General features: G+C 36.6%; 1 protein-coding gene across 9 annotated transcripts in view; it reads right to left on the bottom strand.

Annotated features, from left to right (window-relative positions):
* Window positions 1-9,418: 9,418 nt before the first annotated feature.
* Window positions 9,419-11,662, bottom strand: part of LOC126972183 (serine/threonine-protein kinase MARK2-like) — a 184,161-nt gene continuing 181,917 nt past the window's right edge. For 4 of the 9 annotated variants that reach the window (XM_050818873.1, XM_050818841.1, XM_050818857.1 and 1 more), the window contains 3 exons: window positions 11,538-11,643; window positions 10,337-10,496; window positions 9,424-9,608 (listed from right to left, as the gene is read on the bottom strand). In XM_050818873.1, the coding sequence (XP_050674830.1) occupies window positions 9,550-9,608; window positions 10,337-10,496; window positions 11,538-11,643 (325 nt within the window). In that variant the 3' untranslated portion in view covers window positions 9,424-9,549. Of the gene's footprint in view, window positions 9,609-10,336; window positions 10,497-11,537; window positions 11,644-11,662 lie in introns of all 9 variants that reach the window. The other 5 variants (XM_050818822.1, XM_050818840.1, XM_050818830.1 and 2 more) reach the window with 2 other exon arrangements.

Below are 11,662 nucleotides of genomic sequence, written 5' to 3'. Positions count from 1 at the left end.
AGAAAGAGCTGACAATAATCGTAATCTTTATTTTTCAACTAAAGTTTTATAACTTAATTCAACTAGTTTAACTATATTTACAATACTACGACTACATAAAATTAAAACTATCATTACGTGGAAGCGTACCAAGAATACTGGCAGCATTACCGCGTTGGATAGCAAGGCTGATCCGTTGACCGAAATAGCTGCCAGCGCTTGGGTTTCCAGTAGCCTTATTGAGGCGCGAAGATAGTATTTTGAACATTCTCCGCGCCTCTGGGCCCCACGGGCCAAGTGTCTCGACACCAAACGGCACAAAGATGTATGACTCACTGAGACCAACATATTTGCGACAACTAGTTTAAAAAATGTTTCTTTGTTGAACTTACGGCGATTAACGGCGATAAGAGAAGACCAATGTCTTCTCCGTGCTTCTCGTACTGTGTTTATGGCACGAGTCACTTAGCTACAGTCAAGCGCAAGTCAAATGTAATGCGCTAACGAACTGTCATTCTATGAATTTTTATTATCTATGGGCAAACAGACTTTCCACCTTAACTACCTTAAATACCTAATAACTGGTATTTCAGAGTTTATCTGCATATTTACGTAAGTTGCATGACACATTCAGAATTGATTACGTACTAATTATATAACTTATCCTTGCAACTTAGCTAGACTATAGCATATTATGATACTAATGAGCTAAGCTGCTCATATTATACACGAGACTGTGGCTAATCGTAAATCATCGGAGTGTCTAGTGAGCAAGTTACTAACGAGTTTCATACGCACTTTTTCGACAAACTTGCGAGGAAAAAACAAACACGTATTGCATTGCGATTCTTCTTAGTCGGACACTCTTGTCAGAGTGGTCGTGGTTGCGCTGACGAGGTACATGGTGGAGTATTCGGTGGGTCAACATCCTTTCTGAGGGTAGATCTCCTGGCGATGTGCTTCCATTTCTGACGGTTAGAGGCGTTGCGAGTACACTGGACTATGGTGGACTCAGTAGCCTTTGTGATGGCGTCTATCCAGCGGGTTGGCGATCGACCGCGTGCTCTCTTGCCTTCCACCTGGCCCTGAACTACCAGTCTCTCCATCGAGTTCTCATTTCTAGAGACGTGACCAAAGAACTTCAGTATTCTTAGTTGCACAATTGACGATAGTCTGTCTTTAATACGAAGCTCTTTGAGGATGGATACATTGGTGCGAAATGCCGTCCACGGGATCTTTAGGAGGCGTCTCCAGCACCACATCTCTAATGCATCGATTTTACAGCGGTCCTGCAGTCTCAGAGACCAAGTTTCGGCTCCATAGAGAAAGATTGGAAACACAAGGCATTTCATCAATCTGACTTTAGTCTTCTTGGTAATCCTCCTGTCCCTCCAAATCTTTCCCAGTTGTTCCACTGCAGACCTGGTGATGGCGCACCGTCGTCTGATCTCGTCGCCACATCCTCCAGTACTTGATATAGTTGAACCAAGATAAATATAGGTCTGAACCACTTCACAGTTGGCTACATAGGGTACGTTGGTTCCAATTTGTTCGGCCCGGTCTACTATCATCACCTTCGTCTTGTCTCGGTTAATAATAAGTCCGAATTGGAGACTGGTACTTTCTAGACGGTTTAGAAAATTTTCCATATCTTCTCTAGTCTGTGCGAGAAGGGTAGTATCATCAGCGTATCTGAGGTTATTTATCACGCGTCCCCCAACAGATATTCCTTTGTTCCAATCTTCCAAGACAATGCGCATAATATACTCTGTGTAGATGTTAAAGAGTAATGGCGATAAGATGCATCCTTGTCGTACACCGGCCTCAGTCTTGAATTCGCTTGAAAGGGTATCATCCACTCGTACCGCTGCAGTACCGTGCTCATACAACCTCCTCAATAGAACTATTAAATGGGATGGTACACCCATTTCCGCAAGTATCTTCCAAAGGTGTGTCCATATAACCGTGTCAAATGCTTTGCGAAAGTCCACAAAGCAGATGTAAAGGGTTGTATTGAATTCTCTGGCCTTCTCAATAATCTGACGCAGTATAAGAATTTGTTCCCGAGTGCTTCTTCCCTTAACAAATCCGGCTTGCTCGGGTGCAATCTGCCTTGAGAGGTAGGCCAACAGCCTTGTATTAATTATGTGGAGCATCACCTTACTTGCATGAGATATCAAGGATATGAGTCGGTAGTTGATGCATTTCTTGGTGGACCCTTTTTTGTGCAGTGGAATGAAAATGGATTTTGACCAATCGTCAGGCCATATTCCAGTCTCCCATATTTTACAGCAGATGGTATATAAAATATCAACTCCAGGTTCTCCCATCGCTTTGAGGACTTCTATTGGGATCTCATCACAACCTATATTGCTTTGGCTTTATTGCATTTGAGGTCTGTAATTGCTGCTCGTACTTCATCCCGCATGATGTCGGGTTCACGGCCAAGTATGTTGTGGGGAGAACATGTGAAGCTTAGTACCAAATTATTGGAAAATAATGATTGACAATATTCCTTCCACACATTCACGATATCCTTTATCTCCGTAACCGTATTCCCAGCGGAGTCCTCAACAGCCCACGTCTTAGGTTTAAATTGGCGTGTTATGTATCGCACCTTATCATGCAGATCTTTGGTTTGATATTTGTCGGAGTGCTGTTCCAGTTCATGACATATCTTACTCAGATGGTTATTGCGGTCACGTCGGCAAGCAGCTTGTATGATAGCTGACTTGGCATTTAGCTTCGTAATGCTAGCACCACTGGCTTTAAGTTTTCGGCGCTCTTCAACTAAATGCCAGGTTTCTTCCGTCATCCAATGTTGTCGTTTTGGTAAGACTGCTTTCGGTTGTGACTCAGCAATCGCCTCCACAATATATGTTTTTGCCGAGATCCACAAGTAGTTAGAGTCATTGTTTCCGATACCTGCTCTCCATGCGGCATGTCTGTTCTGTATCGAGGTGGTTAGTGACTTTCGATCTTTCACCTCCATTCTTCTAGCCATTTTAATTTGTCTTGCTCTTTGCAATTTCAATCGCAGGTTCCCAATGAGCAGTTGATGGTCGGAATGACAATCAGCACCGGGAAGGGTATGTGTATTGGCAATTGAACTTTTCCATTTTCGCATTGCGATAGGTACAAACAAATTATGAAAATTATAGGAAATGGTGCCCTAGCTTTTTTTGCACGCAAATGTAAGGTATAATTTCAGTGATATAATGCATGTATTTTTTAAGAAATTATTGTGAATTATAAACATTTACTATCATATAATTTGCAGAATAGCAAATAACTTAACATTGTAGGGATAATTATTGTATCATGCAAGTGTGTGTTATAGTTCGGTTTATGTCCCTTAGAACAATGTAATAAGGCTTACTTTACGAGCACGTGTGTTAAAAATACATATATGTATAGGTATCTGTAATATAGTCGTCACTATGGATATTTTGCAAGATTTCCAAAAGAAATGATTCATCTTTACTCTTAGCGGGTGCAAATTGATTTCTAAGGGGATTAATAAAATCGCATTGTCAATAATTATAATAGTAGATATAGATATCTATACAAATAATAAATTAAAAAATGATCTTGCCCTCCAAGCTTTAAACCCATAACATAAGGTTCAAATTGTATTAATATAGGTATAACTAACTTATTAATAATTAAGTTCAGATATTTAAGCTCAATTATTGTGTATACGTTATCAATAAATTTGTTTTGTTTCATATGAGTGTTTTTTATTTTATGATCTAAGTTTAAGCCCATATTCTTTTGCAACACAAGAATCACAGGAGCGTTGTTGGCTGTTTAGTTTGCTATACCTACATCTTTACCTTTTTTAACTTCCCGCTTGAAAATTTTAAAAAATCAGGCAGTTATTGGTTAAACCCCGTGATGTGTGTAAACCTCTTATAACTTTTGAACGGCTCGACCGAATTCATCGCGGTTGGCGCCAGTCCAAAGGGCTTGACCAAACTTAGATTTTGAATACAATTCGAACCGATTCATATAAGTAGTAGAACAACCATATTTGAGATATCACAAAACAACTACGATTAAAAAAATGGTGTGTGTACCAAGTACATATGTCAGAAGTGAAACTTCTTTGGAAAACTAACTTTTAAATCTCGTTTATATTAATTATCCTAATCTGTTCTCTAAAACAAATGTTTTTATCAATATTAGAAATTATTAGATGTTCTACTTTCTCACTCGCTAAGCCAGTAGATACAACGCTAGTAGGGAAGATCTAAATGTGTAGGAGGGAAGATGTTCCACTCACCCTATCTCAATCGGTCTCAATCTCCCTCTTCCTCTTGCATAAAAACACCCTTCATTTTCGTGACACTTTATTGGCACATATAGACACTGGATTTAAAAAATGATTCGAAATACGTTCTCTGCGACCTCGAGAACCTCGGATACGATATCCATATTGTTGAAATCATAATATTGTGCGGCGGCCATCTTGGATTTAAAAAATTGATCCCATAATTCGTTCTCTGACGTTCGCTCTATTTCACTCTCCCTCGATCTTTCTCACTCGCTCTATCTCTCTTCTTCGACAAAAACATTGTGACGCAAATATTATTATTATTGCGATTCATTCGTACAAAATTTTACCATCATGCACCAAAAGAAGTTTCACTTAAAAAATTCTACAATTGTGGTTTCATCGACAGAAAATTGCGTGAAAAACCGCTATATGCATTTAAAAGTAATTGCGGTTTAAAACTTTATAAAATATGGTTTTATTTAGCTTTTAAAATTAATAATTCAATTTGTTTTTTGAAATTCAACTATTTCTTGATTATAATAAAAAAAATACCTTAGATTAACGATTGGTCTCCGCTGCGCTCCAACTAGATACCGCACTACCTACGAACAATAGCTTTTTTTATTACGGCAACTATGAGATGCTTGTGTGAGTGTCATCTTGACATTCAATGGCATATATGCTTCGTGTTATTTAACATTAAAATTAATAAAATACAAAATACTTACTGATGATATGTGATCCCAGTGTCTTTATTTCTTGTAGTATCATTTTTACAAAGTTATACTACGCAACCCGGCATTTTAGTTTCGGTATAAGCAAAGTTTAACAGATCATGTGACACGCCAACGTCACACATTGCTCGAGACTGGCTCGAGTACGCCCACTTGGGCGTAGTATCGGTTGCCGCACTTTGATTACGCCTGCGGTATTTAGTTGGAGCGCAGCGGAGGCCAATCCTGTATCTAAGAAGAATACATCTCTTGAATTCCTTAGTTTTTCTGGTCCGTTTATTTTATTAAACCTATGGATTAGTTCGTTAGTAAAAGAGAGTTATAATTCATTCCTCTTTCTTTATAAATATGTAATAATTGATCACATCGTAATGAAACAACAGAACGGAATTAAAAATAAAATTTATTTTGACATGATAATCCACATACATTGCGTCGTCACCTTCAGACATATATGGCCCACACTATTCTATATAAACCAAAGCTCGTAATATAATTATATGTAACTACAGTACATAATATATAAACTTCATTTAATCTTTGGATCGACTATTGCAATATTCATGATAACAAACAGACCAATATAAAACACACATAAGTATAAATTTAAGCACCGAAAAGTACTTATACTAATATCAGACACTATCCGCGGTGCCATAAACTATCCGTTTTTTACAGGCAGGTTCGGTGATTGCGACTCATTAAGATGACCTATGTTCATCAATAATGCACCACCTACCATGCCTTCTTATATTTTAACATTGTGTACTGCAAAATTCACAAACTTGAACCCAACCGTGGAATTCGTACTTCACTGACCCTGGAATTACGAACGGTTATTCGTTGCCCCGAGAGAATTTATTAATTAGGCATTCCTAATCTTAATAATCACTTAACACGTGACAACAACTTTACATGGGACGTGGCCAATTATGCAAAAAGTGCGAGTGCCCTACTTCACAAACTATCAAAGCAATTTTGTTGTTTTAATTTTTTTTTCTAGAATTCAAGACACAGGATCAACTCAAACGCTTCACAGATAATCGATAGTTTATAACACAATGGGCAATTGCAATTTGACATTAGTATAGTATTTTCATTTCTCGCCGGGAACACCCACATCGAAAAAATAATTTGTAAAAGTTGGATCTAATTGAAATTCATTAAGCTATTTAGATTAGACAAGGGAATCCAACCCTTAATACTAAGCTGCAAACATCTTAGCAAATAAAAGTCGCCCGCAATGACGTTAAAAGAATTTAATAAGCAGTTTATAGCATAAAAGAAACCTTTTTTCGTGTAAAATATGTCAATAAGCATATAGTACTTAAATGGCATTAAACCCATATTACATTTAGCAAGTAGAATGAATAACAAACATTAATTTAAAATTATTGGCGTATAAAACAGTTATCTTTACGATTTCAATCCTGTAGATTTATTAATGGATAAAAAAATGTTGATAGATTTGAGTTTCATTAAATGAAACTTAGTCAAATATGAAAAAAAAGGTAATAGGAGAGATATAATATTAATATATATAATGGATCAATTGTAGATAACTATCTAACATGATTAAATTTACTATTTATATGTGAAAAATCTGTACGACTTCCAAATTCCAAATACTTGAATATATTGACAGAGGTCCAAGGAAATAATTTAAATGGCTTTAAAAAAAGCCGGCTCTCGAAAAAAATAAATACATTCAATGAATTTTCACACCGGTTCGCTGGTATCAATTTATAAAAAAAACGGATTGCAGAAAACTGAAAAGAAACTTTTTAAATTGTATTGATTTTCAAAGTTAAAATATTTTTAAATCTAAAAATGTAGTCCAATGGTCCTAGTAATATATATACTATATAATATTCGAGGTGAAAAAGAAATAGTAAATCTAAATCATGAATGTTCGCACTAGCCGACCCAGATGTTGATGTGATTTATGTAAAATTATAAGTATCGCTACACTTAAATATAATATTTAGAAAGGAGGCGCGATCGCACTGCCTAACATACATACAAACTATTATGATCATTTCGTAAGTATGCAATATCACACAATGAAAAAAACAACTCAAAAGCATCACACAAAATCACAAAACTTGGCTGAGCGTATTTGACACGACAATGAACTTTATTGCTAAGAGATAAAAGAGACCATAATACTATGATCATATTACAATAATTACGATTTCAACGGTCTTTAACGCGGACAAAACAAGATGCGAGTGTGCGAACAGTTTTGACACTTTCTAATTCAGCCTTATAATTAGAAAGAGGCAGCTACATGCGACCGCGCGACGTTTGTTGCACTGTACCTATATTAAATGTCTAACAGAAGCAATTTCGTAATATCTAACGTCCGCCATCTTGACTGACTTCTACAGAGCTAAGAGTATAGTGGGGATGATAAAATACAAATTTCATTTAAAATTATCATTGTACTTCATAAATAAAAGTGGTCCGTGAAATATTCGACAAAGTACACTTAACAACATGTTCTGTGGTTACTTTTGATTCGCATTTTCGCCAAAACAGAATATTACATTTAACACTAAGCTACTTGTAACGTTGAGCGTGAACCCACTTTGTACATTATTACAATACTAAAATGTAAAATTAATAATAGTTAAGCAATAGCACAAACACGGCCCGAGCGAGCGACGTCTTGTCGCGACTTGTCTTTTTTAATTGAATTTCACCGCAACCTCGCTCGAACAAGCGTCGCTTATCTACATTTAAAACAAATTAAAATAACGTGATTACTCGATATTTTTTTACATATTACGTTGTACATTGGAAAGTAAATAAATTAACTAAAAAACAGCTTTTAATTCGGGCACCGAGTGCGCCGGCATCCATCTTGGCACATAAAATCTCAAATTACCGTCATTTTAAAGTGAATTCATCAAAATATGTTGCCATTTCAAGAACAGACGCATTATTGAGAATTGAAGATGGCAACACAAACGGGTAAGATGAATTTCACGCCTTTATTTACACATGTGTTCGTAAATTCAAAAAGTTATTACCTACAATATTCATAGTTCAAAAGGGCTGAGACACAATCCATACTAATCTAAGCGACAGACGAATTAAGCCGCTTCTTCAATTAATGTTTAAGCAGATAAAAGCTAAAATATGACATACTTTAGTCGACATTATGTAGGTCGATTACAAAAAGTATCGCGTGTGTCACAGCCCTAGAACGTAGAGTATAATCAATAACAGTTTCCTTAGCTTTAAAGTGACGTTCATTATCCAACATAGTATTTTTTATATAAATACATCAGGACAATAACAATAAAATTCATATAAAACCAAAAATCTTAACAAAATTTCATCCAATATTGCTTCGAACGAGACAAATAATGATTTTACAATTCCCACTTTTCATTGATTAAAATATGATAAAACAAATCACATTTAACATTCCATTAGAAAGATTGAAGATGATAGATGTGTAGAGGCAGTGCAGGGAAAAGAAATAGAAAACAGCGAACCATAAAAAAATACAATTTGATATAACAAGAGTTTATGATTTTACATAATATAACGTAAAAGTTACTGAGAATACAAGAGTGTTTTATATATGTTCTCATGTCTTTAAAAAAAATAATGTTTCAATGTCTGCACCGCCTCAAGCGTAATAGATTGGCAAGGCAAAAGCAAAAAAACTAATTACTCCTTAAATATAAATGAATTAGATGTACTGTTTATGACGTCATCCTAGGGACCACGAAAATCATTATTAAATCACTAATCTCTCACTCTTCTCAGCTCCGGTGGCGAAGCAAAGAAGAATTCCGTTCATTGACCTTTGTGCCTACTATCAATATTATGATTATTAGCGTTATGAAAAATGTTTACAGAACTCGAAAACTTGTCAAGTTATAATACTTCTATAATTATTGTGTCCTCCTAATCCTTACATATCTAAAGCATATTCATTGAATAGTTATTGGTGATTTAGTTGAAATAAAAATCAGTGCTACTACAATTATTAAAGTTAATTTGTATCAAAACCCGTAGAAAAAAACGCTTTTAAACCCTTATCATATATTATCTCGTTTAAACAATCTTCACCAACAAAGATAACACGTTCATAAAGATTTATATTTGAAAATTTCCGAGAACTGCTTGAAACATCCGCGTGCTCCCCTCGTCAATCTATTACGCAATACAACGAAACAATTAAAAAGCACTCAATTGATTTGAGTTCTAAATTCAAACGTTGAAGTGCTCCGGCGGCGGTATCGGCTCGGTTGGCAGGCAGTTGCACGGCAGACGCGCAGGTGAGCGGTCGCGTCGCAGCGCGTGCGTGCTGGCCGCGTGGCGGGCGTCGATCACGCGCACGGGTTTGAAGTAGTCGCTGCGGCACGTGGTCAGGTAGTGCGCCAGGGTTCCCGACCTGGTCCGCAGGCCCGCGTTCGCTACCAGCACCATATCTTCGGCGGACAGTCGTAGACTGTCGGCGCGGGGCGGGGGCGGCGGAGGAGAGGGAGAGCAGGGCCGCGTCGGCCGCCGTCGCCGCCGAGGCACGTTTCCGGGCAGTCACAGCTTGAGCTCGTTCGCAATCTTCGACGCAATGTTCTTGAAGCCGATACTCGTGCCTGGAAGCAGAATTAGAGCTCTTTTAGATTTGCTCTTAATAGTGATTTTCATTATTATAATACTAGAAATAAGGGATTGCTTGTAACTAATATAGTATAGTAGGCTTCATAAGATACGTAATAAGGCGTATACGCTTTAAGGGTAGATGTATACATTTTTATAATAAAATCCCAGCCACTTTTCACGTTCAGGCATTATCTATAAATAAATCCTACTACTCCACAGCTGAATATCTAAGTGATTGGACAGCCTGGGACTAGATTATGATCGTTTTATAATAGCAATAGCAGTACAACATTTATTTTTAATAAAAAGAGCGCAAAAAACAATGCTGGGAGAGGTTCTTGCGCCGCTTCTTCTCTCTCAGAGCGCCATTCGTTTCCGAAGCGGTAGTAGTATCTAGTATGTTACAAATGACATCAAACAGAATTGTAAAGGAATCAATTTTAAGAAAATAAATGCATTTTTATGCGTTTAGAGCATTATGATTTAAACGTGTTGACTGTATGAAGCGTACATATCACACCGCGTTGCACCCAACAGCGACCCTGCCTTCCCTTCGATATGTAGGAGCATCGATCCATTCACGTGTGCTTTTAACTTTAAATAGATTCAACAATTTTATTTCAATAACCAATTCAATTAATTTGTTGGTCCTTCGAGCCGGATTTGAACCAGCGAACTCTTGGAAACAAGCGTGATGAATACATTATCTATGCTTACTCACCGGATATTCTCTTGAAGCGCACACCGTTGAGCGAGAGTCTAGGTAGCTTGCATACTTCAATTTCCCACTGTACCAGCGAGTCCGCATTGGGGTCTCCGTGTACGCACAGTAACAAGAACCGTTCGCGTTGCTCGTAATCACAATTGTTCGCATCTAGCACCTACACAAAATATTTCCCCCGTCTTAAATAAAACTAAAAATAAATAATGATATACGCAGTTTGTAAGTAAATGTTTTTTAAGTTTTTGTCTATCTATTTCTTCCGGTTCGTCTCCGATACAACTAATCGATTCAGACGGGACTTTCACTGGTAGATAGTTCTATGTCCTATGGAATAAATCAGACCTTACTTTATTTTTGGGTATCAATTAGTGCTCTTCACAAAAAATTGTGCATGTAATCTTTAAGCGCAATTCAAATTAACTTTTTAATTCAGTATCAATATTTCTTTTTCTCGCAAACGTTGAAACCTCATATTTTGAGCAAACCTTCAGCTTGAGTTAACAATAATAAATAAATACATACTTTGTGAAAAAAGTCCTGCTGTAGGTTTCTTTTTTTAAGAGGATATGGCAGACCAACGGTTTCTATGCATTCCGCCAATTCAATAACAATAGTTAATATATCTAAATTCAAAATTATTTACGTTTATTTAAAAACTAAATGAAATTTCTTCCTCATTAAAAATATTTTTTTACATTTCAAAAATGTTTTACTAGTAGTTTATAACTATATATATATTAAGAGATTTCCACGTATATAGTCACTCATCACGATATCTCTGGAACCATTAGAGCTAAAGACTTGAAATTTGGTAGGAATATTCTTTTCACCGAGTACAGGTCAGCTAAGAAGGCCGATTTTACAAAATTCCACCCGCAAGAGTTGTTTTTTTATTATGAACAGGACAACGTATGTCGGGTCAGCTAGTATATATATATATATATATAAACTATACTTTAAAATTAAGTAGTTCACGAGATATTGAGATATTAGTATATTTGCAATAAAGCCTGCCTGCTGACTTATACGCATTTTACCAATTACCTTTACTAAATATTTATATATGTAACTGAATAAAAAGAAAATTCTGAGTATTTTTTAAAATACCACTGGGATAATTTATGCCTGTTTCTTATAGATCAGCCACAGTTAGTTCTTCATTTGCTTTCGTCATGAATAAATCGAGACAAACGCTCACCTTACGTATTTCCGCCATAATCTCATTCGGATCTCTCGATGAGGTCGTCTTCATACTCCACGTGAAACGCAAAACTCGCGGCTTTACCTGCTCCTCCGTTCCCTGTCTGTAAATATTATTGAATA

Source organism: Leptidea sinapis, chromosome 2, assembly GCF_905404315.1.
Source record: "Leptidea sinapis chromosome 2, ilLepSina1.1, whole genome shotgun sequence".
NCBI lineage: Eukaryota > Metazoa > Arthropoda > Insecta > Lepidoptera > Pieridae > Leptidea > Leptidea sinapis.
The sequence above is the reverse complement of the archived record's forward strand: the minus strand, read 5'-3'. Positions and strand labels throughout refer to the sequence as shown.